This window comes from Notolabrus celidotus, chromosome 7 (assembly GCF_009762535.1).
Source record: "Notolabrus celidotus isolate fNotCel1 chromosome 7, fNotCel1.pri, whole genome shotgun sequence".
In the NCBI taxonomy this organism is placed as follows: domain Eukaryota; kingdom Metazoa; phylum Chordata; class Actinopteri; order Labriformes; family Labridae; genus Notolabrus; species Notolabrus celidotus.
Window position 1 is genome coordinate 1,967,352 of NC_048278.1, and position 20,390 is coordinate 1,987,741.

The 20,390-nt window shown below is 42.6% G+C and overlaps 1 protein-coding gene across 2 annotated transcripts in view; it reads right to left on the minus strand.

Moving 5' to 3' along the window:
• The window catches only part of tmod1 (tropomodulin 1), a 43,789-nt gene extending 23,525 nt beyond the window's left edge, over positions 1–20,264 (minus strand). Inside the window, exons 1-5 of one of the 2 annotated variants that reach the window (XM_034686883.1) lie at positions 19,952–20,264; positions 12,102–12,186; positions 11,909–11,991; positions 11,450–11,586; positions 2,123–2,279 (exon numbers count right to left, since the gene is read on the minus strand). In XM_034686883.1, coding sequence (XP_034542774.1) covers positions 2,123–2,279; positions 11,450–11,572 — 280 coding nt within the window. In that variant the 5' untranslated portion in view covers positions 11,573–11,586; positions 11,909–11,991; positions 12,102–12,186; positions 19,952–20,264. Of the gene's footprint in view, positions 1–2,122; positions 2,280–11,449; positions 11,587–11,908; positions 11,992–12,087; positions 12,187–19,951 lie in introns of both variants that reach the window. The other variant, XM_034686884.1, reaches the window with a different exon arrangement.
• Positions 20,265–20,390: the final 126 nt, after the last annotated feature.

Sequence of the window (20,390 nt, forward strand, 5' to 3'; positions counted from 1 at the left end):
TTCTGTCTCATGGCTACGTCCTTCTTCACTTACTGTGCCTGAAGTTTGAAAGCTGCTCTAAGAATCAAACCAAATCTGTCTCATGTGCACAAAGAAGAACCCAATGAAGGTGACAGATAGAAGACCTTCTAGAGTTTCACACAGAGACGTCTGGGATCTTTCACCATCCACCTCTCCGTCCATGCTACACTGATTCATGTTTGCCTCTCTGTCACTGAATGGGAGTTTTTTGCCTTATCGTAGTTAGCAGCTAATGTTAGCAGAGTAGCACTCCAAGTTATGAATGCAATGCTTTTTGATAACTCTGTAGCATTAGCTAACCATATATTGTTACTAATCTGAACTCCCTCTGGCAACATTTAATGCTGGCTGCAAACAAAGATCATCAACATCCTGAACTAAACTCTGCAGCCAGAAATAGACAACCACAGTCTCTCCACTGAGGATGATGTTAGTGCATCAAATCTTCCATCAGATTGTTGATGGATGGTTTTGTGTCATTTTTTTGTCATAACTACTAAAGCTTCCAAACAGTCCCAATTCAAACCCACTTACAGGAGGGTTTGCAGAAGCTTTAACACACTTTGAGTTTAGATTGTGACACTGTTTCATGATTTATGACAGCTTTTATGCCAGTGAAACCTGAAATCAAAAAGTTGAAATAACTGCGGGGGATTTGATTTTCTAGTAACTTTGATACCTGAGAAATCTGAGGCAGGTCGGATCAGTTTTGTAGTAGGGGAGAGTGGGGTAATGTGAGACATCGGGTAATGTGAGACACCCCCTGTATCTAGGCAACGGAACACATTTGTGGTCATGTGACCATTATGTTTTTAAGCCCCTCCCATTTCCCCTTGGCCATGAAGGAGAGGACGTCATGGTGCTGTGGTGAGCATGTTTTTTTCACAAAAATATATTTTTTGCATGTAAAAGTAAATTTTCTTGCCGTCAACTTAATCAACTGTTGTGCCAAAGCAAATTGATTCAGGTAGAAAAACTGATATCATACATGTTGATGAACTTCCAACATTTAAAACCAGGTGATGATGCTAGCTGAAGATTAGCCTGAAATGCTAAGAGAGGTCATGTTTTCTAAAATTGTGGCAGTGGGGTAAAGTGAGACAAATGATGCGGGGTAAAGTGAGACACTGTCTCAAATTAGTAGCCCGGGGTGCAGTAGCTGAGGCAAAGAGAATATTTACAGATGAGATGGAGGAGGAGCTTGCCAAACACTTGAAACAGCTAGCTGAACAGTCCATGGCCTTCCTCCAGTTAAGTGCCGTCAACTGGCATTTCAATACGCAGAAAAAAACATTATCCCTGTCCCTGCTAATTGGACAAAGACACAATGTGCAGGTAGGCTAGGGTGTGCAAGAGATCACATGATTCTGTAGGTGTACTAAGGCCAGGTTGTAGAGTGTGACAGTAGGCTGATGTTCTAATCCAGGTGGGTCTAGTCCTGTGTTCTGAGTCCCAGGCTGTTCTAGCTGGTTCTGATTGCCCTTTGCTCTGACCCCCAGACACTAACTGGCCCTAAGAGTCCTGTGTTCTGACCCCCAGACTGCGTTCTAATCTAACTGGTTCTATCTGTCATTTGAATGTTAACAAACATAAAACATTTTGAATTATATTATGTTGTATTTGATTTTGTTCAGAGTTACTTTCAAGTGTTTAGAAAAAAATGTGCTTAATTGACCAAAGCCCATGATTCTGTTACTAGTCCGACATTAGTTCTGGAATGTGTGGTTGTCAAGCTAGCTGTCAGGATTGTAACTGTTACAACATGTGTTGTTATGGTTGTTTCAGAGTGGAAAAAGGAAGTGGATCAGTTTTTCCCCAGCTGGTTCATTTTACCCCCTTGATTTCTCTGGCCTGTCTCAGTTTACCCCTCAGCTGGGGTAAAGTGAGACAAAAACAATCATATTTTCACTGCCCTTCGTCCTGAATACATTCTGATAATTCCCATTGCTAGGAAACATCCTGAATTAATGGGAAATGTGTAAATTTAACTGATATATCATTTTAGCTCGCTTAGATGGGAACAAATGTAAAAAATGTCTCACTTTACCCCACTCTCCCCTACTCAAGTCCGACTCGAGTCATGATTTTCAGGATGTCTTACCTCTCTTTTCCCCCGTGTACGGTACCAGGTCTTCTCTGTCAGGATGCTCCTTGGCCTGTTTCTCCAGATGGGCCACGAGGTTGTCTCTCTGGAAAGTTCCTGTCGGAGCTTTCTTTGTCTGGTCTTTCTGGCGCATCCCGGCCGGCAACAGAGCGTTCTGGATAAAGATGAGAATCGACATGATTGGATGTTGTGTGATTCATTTTTTAAAGTCTGTGTTGCTTCTGCGTTCCTTTAACAACAGCAGGATAAAAACAAACGCTCCAGATTTTCATCTTTTTATCCACAGTGATAGGACGGTGACCAGTTGACTTAAATACTTGATCCTGAGTGGTCAAATCCACATCAATCAATCAATCAATCAATCAATCAATCAATCAATCAATCAATCAATCAATCAATCAATCAATCAATCAATCAATCAATCAATCTTTATTTGTATAGCGCCAAATCACAACAAACATTATCTCAAGACGCTTTTACAAACAGAGCAGGTCTAGACCACTCTATCTTAATCCACCATGAGCATTGCACCTCGCAGTATTAAGCTAGTTACAGCTGTGAGGACAAACTTCCTTTAACAGGCAGAAACCTCGAGCAGAACCAGGTTCATGTTAGACACACATCTGCTGAGATGGAATAACATCTGTAATTGATTCTGTGACGCCAGAGACAAACACACCATATTAAAATCAGTTTGCGTAAAGGAGTCCCGCACATTTCCCCTCTGCCTGTTGACACTGTGGCAAAAGTGGGGAATTAATGACAGTTAGCGGGCACAGATTTGAGAGCAGCCCGAGGAGCTGACAGGGAAAACTGGAGCAACATCCTGTCCTGCAAGAGCTGAGCTTGTGAGAGCATCTCTAGGTCCTGATCCCTACAAATTCACTTAAACCATAAACAGTAGACATAAAAGCATTTATGTTCAAAGTTGTGACATTTGCCTCATTTATTTTGAAAAGTGTGTCAACCGCAGAGAAAAAGGAGAGCTGAATGAGGACAGAAATGTCTGTGTGAATCCTCCTGCAGAAATCGAGGTGAAACAAGACCCCCCTTCTTCACATCGGGGTCCTGCTCGCCCTGAGGGAATCCTGATTTGCATAACCACCTGTTCACTACACTTTATCACTTACATAACAAACAGGAATAGAGGGCTGCTAGCAGGATGTGTGATACTAGTCGAAGCGATGTCTTGAAAGGACTTTTCTTCAACCTCAGGGTTAAATCTGTTCATTGAACTCATAAGATTCTGTTTAAAATTGGTACACCTTTAACTCACTAAAATCCACTGCTGTGCTCCTTTTTGTTTTAAACTAATGAGATAGAGCACAAAGGGAGAAAACACTTGCACTTTGAAAACAGTAACACAATTTGTGCAAATAACACGAAACAGCACACTGAACTTTCTTACGTTGTGCAAAACATTTTATTTTTCACTTCTTTAAAGGGGACATATCACGCTTTTTTCATCAATATATATTGGTCTAAGAGGTCCCCAAAACATGTCTTTAAAGTTTGTGCTCAAAAAAACACTTCGAAATCAGATTTTGGCCTGCCTGAAAATCCCTCTTCTTCATTCCTCATCAGAACACTCTGTTTTCCCTCTGACCACGCCCCCTCAGGAAGTGGATGTGCCTCGGCTCTCCAGCACATTGATCTAATGTTTACATGTTGGCTGAATATACACGGCTGCTCAGAGATCACGTTACTTCAACCCTCTGAATCTGATCCTGATGGAGAGGCGCCTGTAGCAGGACCTTTCTGAAGGATTGGTCACAGATTTAGTGTTTCTTGTTGTTTTATTTATCAGTATGTAGACGTGTGTCTTGGTACACAGCTACGAACATGTAGCTATGTGGCTATGCTAACTAGCGCTAGCACTTATCCATGATAAATAAAAATCATCCACTAGATCTTCAAATCTGCAGACGTGGGGAGTAAAACCGACCTCTGCCAGAAAGGCAGCAGGACCTTTTATGAAGGATTGGTCACAGATTCTGTGTTTCTTGTTGTTTTATTTGTCAGTATGTCCACGTGTGTCTTGGTACACAGCTACAGCTACAGCTACAGCTACAGCTACAGCTACAGCTACAGCTACAGCTACAGCTACAGCTACAGCTATGAACATATAGCTATGTGGCTATGCTAATTAGCGCTAGCACTTATCCATGACAAATAAAAATCATCCACTATATCTTCAAATCTGCAGACGTGGGGAGTAAAACCGACCTTTGTGTTTATTAAGACAGCCTACAACTAGCATGCCTCCCTCCTAAGCTCCTTGTTAACACACATTTGTGCAGGTAATGAAAAACGGGGGAGGGATTCAGTATTATTTTATACAGTCTATGGGCTGAACAAGCTCCGAGCTCTGACTCCATGACAGACCGGATATTGTTGTTACGTAACAAAAACACTGAAGTCTGAAACGGCTGGTTTCACACACATTTACAGAAAGGTGGAGAAATCAGAACAGGGGCAGAATGGATTTTTTTCATTCTCGGGGGGTTTGTAGACATGCCAGGGAAACATATTTCAGGTAGAGAACCATTAAAAAGTCAATTTTGCATGATATGTCACCTTTAAAGTCTTTCCCCTGGGTCACGTTTTACAGTATCAAACCTGAAGTCCTTTATAGAAAGACGGTGGTTCAGTATCTTTGCTCTGTTTAATGTAACGTCCAGCCCGACACACGGCAAAGACATTTCCCAGAGCCTCACTGCTCACCACGTTAAAGCTACACTGAAAAACCAGCTCTTACAAGTGCTGCTAATAGCTTCATATCTTATCCGTCCTCTCAGCACTCAAACTTCTCCTCTCTCTCTCTCTTCTCCTCTCTCTTAAAGCCTCCAAAGAATAACCAAATATCACCAAAGTAGCAAACATTATTCAAATAAGCCCTCTCTGTGAACGCTGTCACACATCGATTTGTTTAGTTTAAATGTACGATCCCCCCGTCCTCTGTCCCCGTCTTTCCATTAGAGCACCATAAATGTTCACGTGACTCTCAGCAGTATTTATAGAGTAGCCAGGAGTATATCACACCATCGCTGCCCGGCTCTTTCTGTCACAGGGTTCTTTAGCTAAAGATAACAGGCACACTTCCAGTCCTGCATGTTATTTTTACCAGCATGAGACTGCTGTCCTCTCTAACTGTACTCTCCTCTGGTCTTTCTCCCTCTCAGTCCATCTCAGTTGCTCCATATCTCTCTCTCTCTCCTCTTTTAGCCACAGCAGTCATTTAGACGGACATACATGCAGGGCTGAGAGACGCTGCGTCTAACTTCTGAGATATATGACAGATAGGAGTTTAAAGCTCCAGTGAGGAGTGTTTAGCTGGTTATAGAACACACTGAAATTAATACTGATGCCTCTGTATGAGCTACAGAAAGCAAACCACACAATCAGCTACAAGATTGATCATTTCTAGAGAGTCATCTTAAAGCTTGTGACCACAGCAGCCAGGTAGGTGTCAGATAAAGTGAGTTAAAGCTCCCCTGCTACACCCTTTGTTGACATTTCCCACAGTAGAGATTCACAGTAGTAAATATGCTTCACTGTTAAAAGACAGCAGGCAGGCTTTGTGTCTGAAAATGTATACATGGGCGGGAGAAGGTTATCAAAGAGATTAGAGACACTGTTTGTCCACAGGGGGCGCCAAAATCAACGCAAGCCAAAAGATCCTCACAGGAGCTTTAAGTAACAAGTTGTTTGAGTCTTAAACCTGCAGGAACTGATTTTTTTTTTGCACTCTTGTTAACAAAGTTTCACCTCAAACACAAAGAAAATTCAACATTCAGGTACTCCCAACAAAACCAGCAGAAACAGAGGAACATATACGGAGGTGTATTTAATTCACAAGCAAAAAAACATGTTTTATTTTTCTGATTTAACACGAAATCCAATATTTTCACCAACTGTCTGACTGTCTCTAGAATCTCCACGTAGCCACTTTGAATCCATTTCAGAAGCATCGTCTTCTATCCATGAAGCCATATCTGCTCAGCTGATACTGGAGATCAGATCAGAACAGGCTTTACGTCTAAACAACTGCAAAGGGCTAATGTCCCTGCTTTGAAAAGTGAACGAACTATAACAATGCCATCTATGTTACTTAAAGACACTAGTCACTCCCAGTGTCCTAAACCCAAAGCTAAATAAAACTGGATTCAACTGAACGACTGGGGCATGTTTACTTCCTTGCATGGCCGTGATGAACTGCTGGGATTTTACGTCAGTGGTATCTTGTTCACGTTTCTGTAAACACAAATTTGGTCTCCACCCACTTTGTAGAAATAATCATCCCTCTTCAACCACTACATGCTGCACTATGCCTAATAGGTAGTCGCGTTTGTTGTTATTAACCTACTTGGGCTTTTAGGCTTCATTCAGAGGGGATAGAGCAGGAAGCAGGGAAACAGAGAGGGATAGAGGCATGTGGGAAATAGACTGCAGGATGGAATTGAAGGAGCGACTTAAAGGCCCTGTGAGGAGTTTTGAACTTGCTGAGAAACAGACTGAAAATGATACTGATGCCTCTTTATGACCTTCAATAGCAAACAAGATCATCAGCAGCAACACTGACACCTTCTCTGTTGTAATTTTTAATGCCTGAAACCGCCCTGGGGGGGTAGGTGTCAGACCAGATGATGGACATCTTGCCTCAGAAACAGCCTTTATTTGACTTTTTTCATGGAAAATAATCACATTACCTGATAAAGTTGACTGTTGAACACAACAGGATGAGGCTTCTGTTGAAAACACTACTGTTGCATGTATAGGACAAGAGATAAGAGGTATCACTTAGTCCACAAGGGGGGCGCCGGAATCGATACAAAACAAAAGTTCCTCACAGCACCTTTAACCACTAGGCCAGACCGGCGCCTCAGCTGGTCCCCTGACTTTTATTGATAACTGTTTGATGCTCAGCAGGGAGTAAAAATAACAGAGTAATAGCAAATAGTCAAGTTTCTGAGTTGAAAGTCACTAAAACACTTAAAAAAATCTTAATCCGTGCAACTTTTATTTATGAAGTTGAAGGAAAAGTTGATCAACTTTCTTCTGACGCAAAAGAAAAATGAGACCATGTTTCAGATCAACAGTCCCTGCTACTTTGTGTTATGAACTAATATTTCACACATTACTGACACAGTGTTCTCTCTGTAAGTTAAATAAATTCATCTCGCTTTAATTCAGCTGCAGGCGGGTTTCTTTGTCCGGCACAGAGAAGCTTTTACAAGTGATTACTGGAACTGATGTGGGACGTCACGCTGGGAAAGCAGCACTGAACAGTTGTGCAACAGGTTCCCCTTATAAACAGGCACAAACAAGGAGAGCACACACGCACGCACTGCCTCTCTCTGTTTACGTCACCGAGTCCCTCCGCTCACTCACTGCTGGCATCAGCCCTGCCAACACACACAAACACGCACACGCACTGAGCCCGGCACATTATACCCTTCCTGTCATCCCCTTGGTATTGAGGGGGAATCTAGCCTCTCTCAGAGCAGGAGGACATTCATCAGAGAGCTATTATAGCTGCTGTCACCAACACAACCTGTGATAAACACTGAGAGCACGACGCTGGCAGGACAAGCATCATCTTCAGAAATAAACACAGCACCGAAAAGAAACAGTCGGCCGACTAAACACCGACAAGTGTAACCAATACGCAATATCGTCTGCCTTACAAAGCAGATGATTCAGATACAGAGCTTCTGTTAATGATGGAGGAGAGGAAGGGTGGAGGTGAATAAAATGCTGGAGAGTGCAGATTTCTGCAAAATGATAAATATTCTTTCTCTGGAATTGATGCAAAAAATATTCAAATGTTGTGCAGATTTTTATGGTTGTATGTTTCTGTTCTGTGTCTCTCTCTCTGTGTTTCATCCTGCAGGTGAATCAAATGATAAGACACCTGAGGTTCACCTGGAGAGGGGACTTTTGTGCTTTTGTTGTGTTTAGTTAATTAAGTTTGTAGTTGATCTTTGTTGAAGTATTTAATTCTTTGTGTCATTTAATAATGACATTCTCTCTTACTATTCTGCACTTCTGTATCATTTATTATTATGTCATTTTATTCTATTTTATTTTATCATTATTTGTATTTATATCTTATTGTATTCCTTCTTCTATTAATATCTAACTTTCTTACATACTGTTTATACAAGCTCTGTAATGCCTGAATTTCCCTCCTGGGATAAATAAAGTATTTCTGATTCTGATTCTGATTCCCATGATTTACTTTGTTGAAGGTAGTTTTTTTTGCTATTTTACTGGGCCATGTTGTTGGCATACCAGGATCCAAAGATAAAATCTTTTAAGAATTTGTTTAATCCAGAAAACTAAATATTGTAAAGGTAAAGTGTGTAGGAATAAGAATATTTAGGGATATATGTAGTGGTCAGATTCTCGGTTTAAACGCTCCCCTCCCCGGCTTTTCTGCTAAATGCCACCAAACACTACACACTGCACCTTTACATAAGATGCTATCTAACATGAAGAATTAAGCCAGTCAGCAAAGGCAGCTGTGCTTGAATAATGAAATAAACAGTGATTTATGGTGAACAGTTTCTGCAAACTGATAGTCCATGTTTGTTATTCTTCTGGTTCTGATCTTAGAGCAGCCAGAAGGCGAAGGGTTTCTGGTGTGGAGACCTCCGTATCCTCTCTGGAGGTGTTAGTTCAGTTCAGCTGGTAGAGCGTGGACCAGTGTACAAAAGCTATGGCTCTTATTCCACTTGTCTTAAGATCGGCTCCCAGTCCCAGCGTGATATGGTGCATGTCAAAATGTCTTAAATAAATAATTAATATAGTATCTCTGCTTTTTGCAGATGCTGTGGTTCTTTTGCAGCTCCAGCCTGGGGACCTCCAGCAGGCTTTGGGGCAGTTTGCAGATTGCAGTGTGAAGCGGATGAGATCAGCACCTTTAAGACCAAGGCCATGGTTCTCTGCTGGATGATGGATTGTTCCCTCAGGGCGAGGAGGAGTGCGTCCTTGGCCTTAATGAAGGAGTTCAAGTATCTTTGGTTCTTGTTCAGGAGTGAGGGTGAAATAGATCAACAGACATGTGGGTGCTATGTCAGCAGTATTGCAGGCGTTGTACGGGGAAGTGGTGGCGACGAGGGAGTTGAGCCTGAAGGCTAAGCTTTCAATGAAACAGGGGATACGAGTAACCCAAATGAGCTTCCTCTGGAGGGGGGCTGGGCTCAGTCTTAGAGTTAGAGTCCCTACTCCTTCCCATCCTTGAGGAGGTTTGAGCATCTGATAAGGGCACCTTCCTTTGGAGGTTTTCAGGTACGTACAACTGGGAGGGGACCCAAGGTAGACCCTGGCTCACTGGAGAGAACCCTCTAGAACATATGTGTCAAACTCAAGGCCCGCGGGCCAAATCCAGCGGTGGCATTATCTTTGGCCCGCGAGATAATATCAAATTATTTATAGAGCTGGCCTGACGGTATTTTGCACGCACCACTAAAACTACAAGTCCCACAATGCACTGCATGTCAATCGAGGGCCCGCACGCGAGAGCCATTACCCGACTCCGCTCATCATCAGCCTTATGAAGCTAGTCACCTGCAGTCAACTTTCAGATATCCCTCTCCCCCAAAAACGGCTAAACGAAAGGTGGACTTTGAAAACAGGGGGGTTCAAGACAGGTGGGAGGCAGAGTATATGCATGTGCGCAACAGAGGAACTTTTGGGATTAAGATCAATGCATGGCACAACTATGGGGAAAGATCTCTTTGAAGAGGTATCCAGATGTGTAAATGAAATGAGGCTGCCTTGGGATAAACCTGTGGGACTGACGACGGATGGAGCGCCCGCGAAGTGCAGGCAAAAGAGTGGATTAGTGAGCAGGATCTGGGCGAAGATGTGGGAGGAAAACAGCGCAGGTGAGCTGACAGCTGATCACTGCATCATACATCAGGAATCACTGTGTGGCAAAGCCTTGAAAATAGACCATGTGATGAGCACCGTAACACGAGCAGTTAACTTCATAAGAGCCAAAGGTTTAAATCAGCGCCAGTTCAAGTCTTTTCTGGAGGAGTTGGGTTCAGAATATGTTGACTTGCCCCATCACACAGAGGTGCGATGGCTGAGCCAGGGAAAAGTGCTGAAACGGTGTTTCGAGTTGTGTGAGGAGATCTGTCAGTTCATGGAGAGCAAAGGGAAAGACACAACAGAGCTCCGTGATACAAAGTTTCCGTGTGAAGAAGCGTTTCTGTGTGACATCACGAGCCATCTCAACGCGCTCATCCTGCAGCTTCAGGGGCGGGGCCGTGTGATCACAGACATGTACGCTGCAGTGAAGGCTTTTAAAACCAAGCTGCGCCTGTGGGACACGCAGATGCTGCAAGAAAACTTGAGCCATTCTCCGTGCTGCCGAACTGCCTGTGTGAACAACTGTTCTCTTTGATGAAGTTAAACAAAACATCTCACAGGAGTCGTCTTACTGATGAACACCTTCACTCAATCCTGAGGATTTCCTCAGCTCAGAGCCTGACCCCAAACATTGATGAACTTACATCCAAGATGAGATGCTGAGTATCTTAGACTAGTGTGCATCACAGAGCAGCAGATTGAGCTTTAATGTTTCCTTTTTGCACTTTTTCTCACTACCACAGGGCATTTTTGGTTTTCTTTGCAGAACTTTTTTTGCTAATGTTGTTGGCCTGTGGAAAAATATTTTCAAAAGAAATTAGTAAAGCTCATTCATTAGATAAGCTGCAGATTGAGCAATAAGAAATGAATGCAACATATTTTTCATTTTTTAAATGTTTATAGGCAATAACTTAAGCTTTGCTAGTTCAATGTTCAATATGTGCAATAAGTTCATTTCAATAAGTTTTGCAATAAACATTAAACCAGTCCGGCCCTTGACTTGCACCGATTTTTTTATTTTGGCCCTCTGTGTATTTGAGTTTGACACCCCTGCTCTAGAAGGAGCTGGAAAATGTTGCTGGGGTGAGGGATGTTTGGGGAACCTTTCTTAACCTGCTGCCTGAAACCCGACCACGGATAAGCAGACGGAAATGCACGAACGGATGTTTCTACGACCACCCAGATGGAGAGAGAAAGTAATCCTGACTTTTGGTTCTTCTAATTCAGGTGAAATGATGTTAAAACTCAAAACATGAGTCAGAGAGATCTACAGCAAGAGTTTCTTTACGGTATAAACGTCTCCCTTCTCTTACAGATTCTTTTAAAGGAGCAAACACACACTGCAGGATCTTTCATCAAAGGGCTAAACGACCACATTACTTTTCACAAACACCAACACAGTGACACAAACTCCTCCATACAAGCTTTATATTATAAACTCACGTCAGGATCCAGCTCCTCTAACTCATCCTCTAATCGCTGCAGCTCCTCCTCGGACAGTTTCTTCAGCAGCTCGTCCTCGTCGATGTCCCTGTACTTGTCCATTTCTTTCTTTATCACCGACATGATCGACCGTACACCTGCAGACACAGACGATGCAGAACGATGAATGATAACACGACATTAAAAAACATGCAGGACTTACTGGAATGTTTTCATCCCAATCATTTGGATAGAAACTGTAGTTTGGTAAATTATTCACTCGTGCTTTCTTGCAGTAAACATTTGCTTTCACAGTATTACAACAACAACTTTGCAACTTTTGCTTCCTCACGTTGCTTGAGGCGACATCATGAGCAATAAAACCAAACTTTGAATCCACTCATTCTTATTCATCGTGCAGGGTTCAGATATTTGGATGTATCAGAGGATGTTTGATTTCATCTGAGAGGTCTCTCTCACCTCAATAACCCCTCCAACGAAGAAAGAAAACGACGTGAATCAGGAGCTCACACTGTGACGAAGTCTGTGAGAAGAAAAGTTATCTGTGGAGGGAAACAGGAAAGAAAGTCCTGTTTTACAAGTTTTGTAACAGTTGGACACGGCATCTCTTTTTACTCATGGATAAAACACAGGTGTACCTGAGAGTCCTCACCTTGGTTCCCCCTGCTAAGGGTTTAAAGGGAAGGAAACAGCAGAGGCAGCAGAGTGCCTTCGGCGCGTCTGGGAGTGAGACAGACCTGAGAGAGGCAGAGACACAGAATGAAGGTTTCTTGTGTAAAACAAAAGAAGAAGAGATACATCAGTTTAACTTTTTGCTTTCCATCATTTCCCAATCTCTAGTTTCAAACAGCTCCACCTTGAACCATCACATCTGAAATACTTTGGAGGCCATCTGATGCAGGTGTACTGAAGATTCCTACTCCCTGTTCACATTCCTCTCTACGATCAAACGGCACATCCAAGAGTTCGGCTTTCCAAGTCATGAATCATTTCAAGTTCCAAGCTTTAACCTCACTGGATTTATACGCTGGATTTGTTTCTATGTCTTGTCTTAGAGGAACGAATATCAGCTTGCTTTCCTGCCGAGAGCACAATAAGAAGATTGATAAGTACACCTGATATAAGGCAGCATTCTCTGTACTTAGCTTAGCATCATGTCTGTAAAAAGGAAAAGCTCACTGGCTCAGTCCCTCGTAAACAAAACTCATCCTGAATGAACTTCCTGGAAAACTAAAGCCACATGAAGCTAACATTTAAAGCTTTTTGCACTGAGTTTGTTAAATGGTGGAGTGTTGACTAGTGCTCTTTAGCATATTTTTTTTGATTAGCAAACATCAAGCATGCTCTGTCTTCCTATCCCTGGTCTCTAGCTTCATGGAGCTTAAGTGCAAACCAAGCAGAAACCCCCAGTCCAAAAATATGAGTCCAATGAAGAAGTGCTAAAAACTGCAGTTCATGGAGGAAGTACCAGAAACCACATACACACCAATTCAAAGAAGCCGATCTTTACAGCAGAAATAAACATGTTTACAGCCTGGTTCAAAAGACGAGTGTAGTCTGGATAGATCATTTCTTGATCGGCACACACTGTACGGGGGGAATTCTTTTGTAACGCGACAGTTTCAAAGATATTGAGATTCTAAGTCTTCCAATGAGAGGCACAGCTGACTTGATTGACAGGTGGGGACACTGTAGCTGTTGGAGGCTCAAAGCCCGCCTCTTTATGTCACAATCGCTCGACAGCAGCAATATGGCTGCCGCCGACGATTGGCCTCAAAACAGTGCTTCAGAAACAGATGGGTGACGTCACGGATACTATGTCGGTTTTCATAGTCTATGGTGCAAACTAGCCGTTTGTTGTGGCTTCATGTTGCACACGGTGAAAAGAGCGTGGCATTAATCTTACAGTTGAGTGACTTTGAGCTCTAAAGAAGTGTCGGATGTGTATTCGTTGGAGCAGGCTTCAAAGGTGACATATTACGCTCTTTTTCATCAATATATACTGGTCTAAGAGGTCCCCAAAACATGTCTTTAAAGTTTATGCTCAAAAAAACACTTTGAAATCAGATTTTGGCATGCCTGAAAAACCCTCTTCTTCAGCCCTCCTCAGAACAGGCTGTTTTCTGTGTCTGTGCCTTTAAATGAGACCACGCCCCCTCAGGAAGTGGACGTGGCCTCGGCTCTCCAGCACTTTGATCTAATGTTTACATGTTGGCTGAATATACACGGCTGCTCACAGACCCGCGTTACTTCAACCCTCTGAATCTGATCCAGAATCTGATCCTGACGGAGAGGCGCCTGCAGCAGGACCTTTCTGAACCATTGGTCACAGATTTAGTGTTTCTTGTTGTTTTATTTATCAGTATGTAGACGTGTGTCTTGGTACACAGCTACCAACATGTAGCTATGTGGCTATGCTAACTAGCGCTAGCACTTATCCATGAAAACTAAAAATCATCCACTAGATCTTCAAATCTGCAGACGTGGGGAGTAAAACCGACCTCTGCCAGAAAGGCAGCGGGACCTTTCTGAAGGATTGGTCACAGATTTAGTGTTTCTTGTTGTTTTATTTGTCAGTATGTCGACGTGTGTCTTGGTACACAGCTACAGCTACAGCTACAGCTACAGCTACAGCTACAGCTACAGCTACAGCTACAGCTACAGCTACAGCTACAGCTACAGCTACAGCTACAGCTATGAACATATAGCTATGTGGCTATGCTAATTAGCGCTAGCACTTATCCATGACAAATAAAAATCATCCACTAGATCTTCAAATCTGCAGACGTGGGGAGTAAAACCGACCTTTGTGTTTATTAAGACAGCCTACAACTAGCATGCCTCCCTCCTAAGCTCCTTGTTAGCACACATGTGTGCAGGGAATGAAAAACAGAGGAGGGGTTGAGTTGTATTTTATACAGTCTATGGGTTGAACAAGCTCCGAGCTCTGACTTCCTGTTACAGAACGGATATTGTTGTGACTTAACAAAAACACTGAAAACTGAAACGGCTCGTTTCACACACATTTACAGAAAGGTGGAGAAATCAGAACAGGGGCAGAATGGATTTTTTTCATTCTCTGGGGGTTTGTAGACATGCCAGGGAAACATATTTCAGGTAGAGAACCATTAGAAAGTCCATTTATGTCACCTTTGAAAGACACATTATTAACGATGAACAACAAAATGTTTGACAAGAGAACAGGACTGAAACAGGTGGAGTCTCTGCAGGTAAAACCAAGGTATCCAACAGAAGATTTGATACCTTGAATCATGTCTTACAGCAGGTTTCCACCAGTTAACTTGTCTTTAACTCTGGAGAAAAGCTTTAAAATCGATCCATAAAATCCACATATCTAATCAAGACTTGTTCCTCTCATGCTCTCCCACTCTGCAGCAGGAGAGCTGATGTCTTCTCTCTGACTCTCTTTATTTCAGGACAGGGTTTTGGCTGTGAGACCAGATAACCAGTGATGGAGGAGCTGCAGCCAAACAGTTCTGGGTCACAGCTCCAGATGCTCGCACTAGTTGAAGGCTGAATGTTTCTTGGGAGTGTTCAGGGTTCAGGGTGCTTGCAGCATGTTTTGCATCAAGCTTTAAAATAACTTCAGTGATCCTCCATTTAAAACGTTTTCTCAAATCAGACAAAGGCTGAAGATTTGGTCGAAGAAGAACATGCTGATATCAAATGGAGCTCAAATGTGCCAACATTTCTAGATTATCAGTAAGTGTGTTTAAGCTCACCTTCTAAAAGGTGAGGTCAAGTGTGCTTCTCTTTTGTTCTGCATTCTCTAAGCTCCACAGCCAGACAAGTTTCCAAACTCAAAGATGAAGAACTGGGCAGAGCTCCAATAAACTCTGCTGACCTGCTCTCATGATATCAACCAGACCAGAGCCTGTGTTTGAAACGTTTCTCCGAGCTTCTGCTTCATTAGATGTTCACTGAGCAGACCAAAGTCTAACCAGCCAGAATGTACCCTGTAAAGTCGTAAACACTTGACTTGACCCCTGCCCTCCAAACCAAGCCGGTCCAGTTCTCAGACCTCTAAGAATAGCAGCACTGATTCAGGATCATCAATCAGGAAGCCCGAGTGTGAAACTTTCACACTGATGTTACACGACAACTGGTCACACAGCCTCTCTGAAACAACACTTTTACACCTGAACACAGAAACGTGAGAATCTTTCAGGGTGAAACTCTGAGTTATTTCATCTTTAAATTCACATCAATCTCTGTAAAAGTCACACATGCTCTCAGAGTGGTAGAAAACCCTGCAGCCAACAAATCAATCCATGAACCACAGAGAGAGCTCAGCAGTTAACTTTAAGATGCTTGGGCAGACATTTGAATGTCTTTAAACACTGTTGTTGAGAACATATTGAGTATGTTACCCCTCAAAATCTTTCAATCCTGTGAAATAAAAAATGGCTTTTATTTTTAAAGCTAGGGTTGGTAGCCACGGACAACTAGCATGAATTTGAATGTAGCATTTCCTCAGGACTCCGTCTAACCCCTCCCCGCCTCCCCTCAGAGCTCCTCCAAAACGACGCCCCCGCTCACATGCATGAGTGCCAATGATTCAGGACCATATGCTGGTGACTGATTCAAAACCGGTCCTCAGCTCATCGTTTGTGTTTTGCACTACGTCAACTCATGTCTCACTCAGCGGTAAGAAAACACCAAAACATTCTCATAGTGAAAGTTAAAAACACAAACAAACATGAAATGTACGCTCTGCAGGAGGCGGGCAGAACGGCAGGACAGGATTTGATTGGTTTGATCATTTGGCTCCTGATGGCAGGGATTGGTTGGTGTTTTCCCAGGTTTACTCCGGCTGTAGATAGCAGCTTTTTTTACCTCTTTTTTAAGAACACATTATGTATTGATTACCATCAGGACATAAAGATCATTTTAACCAGTATAACAAAAAGTGGATCTAAATCAGACTACCAACCCCAGCTTTAATAGGACAGTCTGAAACTCTATCTATACTATCTTCCTACTAATACACATTTATGAGTAACTATCATATCTTTTCAGGTAGAAAATAACCCGCTGAGGGTCCCTCTAGAGCAGGGGTGTCCAAACTTTTTTCAAAGAGGGCCACATTTGATGTTGTCAGAATACCTTAGAGCCAGTGGCTCCTACCAAGACTTAGGAATCATAAAAGTTATAGATGAAATCTCTATTAAATAACAATTATTTTACATTTGTTCTCAATAAATCAGTAACTAGGTAGTCCTCAGTTCTCCACAAGCCACGTATACATTAGCAAACTTTATCTTCTTCTGGAGGAAAATGGTCGGGCAATGTGGGAAAAATATTATATCATTATTTTCCTATGGCAGGATCATGATCTGGATTTCATTCTTCTTTTTCATGTTGTTTTTTAAGACTTGTCTGACCAGCAGATAACATTTGAAGAACGAAATATTTATTTTCCTGCATTCTGAACTAATTTTATGCACCAAATTTGGCATTTTCTGCACAATTTCATAATTTTGATTTTTTCTTGTGTCTTCTTTTGTCTTCTGAACTTTTAGTGTTCATCAAGAACATTTTCACATCATGATAAAATCATGAATTTGAAGTCAACTTTAACAGTTCTTGTGTTTCTTCTTAATTGCCTTGTTGAGCCGCATTTTGTAATAACGGTGCAATTTGTAATAAACGTCCAAAATGAAAAAACTTTTTCATTTCATTTTGTAATAAAGCCGCATTTTGTAATAATCTTCTCAAAATGTAATAACTTATTACATAATGCGGCAAAATTTATTACAAAATGCGTTGGGGCAGTTTATTACAAAATGCGGCTTATTACAAAATGAAATGAAAAAGTTATTACATTTTGGACGTTTATTACAAAATGCACCGTTATTACAAAATGCAGCTCAACATGCCTTCTTGCAGAATTCCCAGAGCTTTGGCTTAATTCAAGTAATCCATGTGAAGCTTTCTGAGACGTTTCTGGATTGACTTTAGTTTTGTGTGTGCGCTTGAACGAAACTGCAAATGTACAAATGATTCAGAATGTGATTAATTTCTAATGCTATTAATTAATGCTATAAATAACACACTTTAAGAAGGAAGCTTGGGGCCATAAATAAATGGACCTTGGGCCGCAATTGGCCCCCGGGCCGTACTTTGGACACCCCTGTTCTAGAGTTTTAAACATCTAAATTAAATATCCTGTCCAAGCGGCAACCTCCGGTCTAAAAATATGAGTCCAATGCGGAAGTGTTAAAAGCTGCAGTTCATCGAGGATCCGCTTGAGGCTGGCTCCTGAAGTACCGGAAGTCACATACACATGAATGGGGAAAAGACGATCTTTGCAGCATTAATAAACATGTTTACAGCCTGGTACAAAAGATGAGTGTTGTCTGAATAGCTAATTTCTTGACGTCCTCTCACTGTGAGGGGGGTGAATTATTTTCTAATTCGTCAATTTCGAAGATATTGAGATTACCAGTCTTCCAATGAGAGGCACAGCTGACTGTGGGAACACTGCAGCTGTTGGCTAGGAGGCTCAAAGCCCGCCTCTTTACGTCACACTGGCTCGACAGAAGCAATATGGCTGCCGATTGGTCTCAAAACAGCTCTTCAGAAACAGATGGGTGACGTCACGGATACTACGTCCATATTTTTTACAGTCTATGATCCTGTCCAGATAATGAAGCGATATCCTGAGAGGCGGTGATGTTGTATCAAGTACCAGCCAGGCTCATGGGCACAAGGCGGCAGGCCAAGCGCTGATATTCAGCGCAAAAGCACAATTCAGAGTGTGGTAATGCTTATTGAAAGGCAGCAAATCATAGTACAATAAGTAATAATCAATAGATTATTAGTTTGTTTGGAGTAATCACTCATTATGCTCCCACAACTAGTTCTGACTGCTTATTTGCAGAGCAGCCAAAACATTCCTCTGAGCTCTTATTGTGCTCCTAACTTCAGCAGACATGCGTCTTTATACCATTTACCAGTTGTATTTTGAGAGCTGCTGTGTGATTCAGAGGTACCAGTTTCATCAATCTAGACAAACAGTCTGCTGTAGCTAAATCAACTGCAGGCGAAACACATGAGGAGGAGGGATACACCAGTAAAAAGTCCCAGTGCTGTTATACTGAATATCAGCACACATGGAACACTTCTAGACCAATCAGATCACCTGGTTAGAGCTAACATATGGTAACTGCAGGTTTGAAGTTGGGCTGTTATAACTGGCATTGTCTGCTTTTTAACCTCTATGGATTAGAGATTACAATGTAAGCAGTGTTTGTTTAATGATTGCAGCCGTTATTACTCAGGCATCTGAGCCGGCCGTCTAGAAAACAGCTGAGAGGCAACTGCTCTGCTTTACGCTGCTATTGCATGTGGTATTAAAGGATAGGCTGCATGACAGAGTGTGTGTGCGTGTGTGTGTGTGTGTGTGTGTGTGTGTGTAGGGGGGTTTCTGCTGTGACAGAAACAAAAGCATATTTTAGACACAAGTAGACGTTGAGCACTAGAGGTAATAACTAAATATGACAAGTTACATGCAAGAAACTCCCCGTGACTACTTTTCCTCTCAGGTCAAGTGTTAAAGAAACTCAAGTCATCATTCACGGCCGTCCTCTGTGTCATCAGACTCCACTTCGGGGACCATGGAGCTGTATATCATGAGCTGTAGAATAAGGGGCACAGCTCTCTCGCTGACCTGAGGTCAGGTCTGCATTCTGAAGGAGTCAACGTGTGAGATGTTTGTCACTCTTGTAATCAGAGAGTCATTCTAATGTAGGAGATGAGGAGCTCACTGATGACTGCATGCATGCATGTTTCAGATGGTGAAGTGCTGTGCAGCAATAGATTAGTGACATAGAGAGAGAAGCAGCTCCTGTGCAGAATACGCAGGGGGGGATATGATAAACAAAACCAGGAAGAAAAGCAAAACTTTACAAGTAACCAAGGTTACAAATCTGTGTTCACTCCACAGCATGTAGGTCACAAAGGAGCTGACGACAAACAGGAGACAACTGCTTCATCTCACAGAGCTCGTTGACTGACAGCTTCATTCTGCAAGTTTCATATTATACATTCATCTTAGAAGATCATATTGAGTTTCAATCATTTTGAATCTATCTAAAGTTAAAGGTAAGAATGGGTATTGAACACAGACCTCAACTTCATCACATCCTACAGTTTCTTGCACCCTGGAGCCCAAAGTGTTCCTGAAGGTTATAAAGTGAGTCTGTCTGTGCAGGACTCTGCTGTGAGGACTTGTGGCGTGCTCTTCCTTTAGGAGAGGAGACCCAGCAGCCTATAAAACCTCCTCCAACAGAGAAGAGAACACTAAGAGACAATGAAAAATATCCTTTATCTGTTCATCTAAGAGCCCGGATATAAACTGAACTTTCAAAGTACTTTTAAAAGCTTCCTGAACTCTTCTTTATTCTAACCTTGATAATGATCCTCACTCATTTCCCTGCTTTACAGGCTGCAGGATCATTTTTGCATACATGTCCGTACCTCCTCCAGCGCTATTTATAGCCGGACGGTCCCGCAGTGTGACAGCAGCGAATACTTTGACCAGATATGGTTTCCTTCAGAGCCTCCTGGAGCCGGACTGAGCGCTCCGCTCTGCTGTCGGGGCGCACAAGCCGGGGATCCGCAAACCAGTCCGCTACACCAAACGGTCCATGGTCTGGAGGTAATCCTGAATCCAGTAGGTTTCAGCGCGCTCTCAAGACCTCCTGCCCCGGTCCTCTGGTCGTCTCACGGCGGGTTTGCTGAAGCTGAAACTCATCTCCCTCAAAGGGCAAAGTAAACTTGAGGGGAGAGATCCTCCTCCTCCTCCTCCTCCTCCTCCCCCGGCGCGGCTGCCCTGTCACTCCAGTGATGTCATGAAGCGGGACTGCTTGCATTATCGGATGAGTTGGTTTCCTGCATCACTGTCCAATAAGACTGG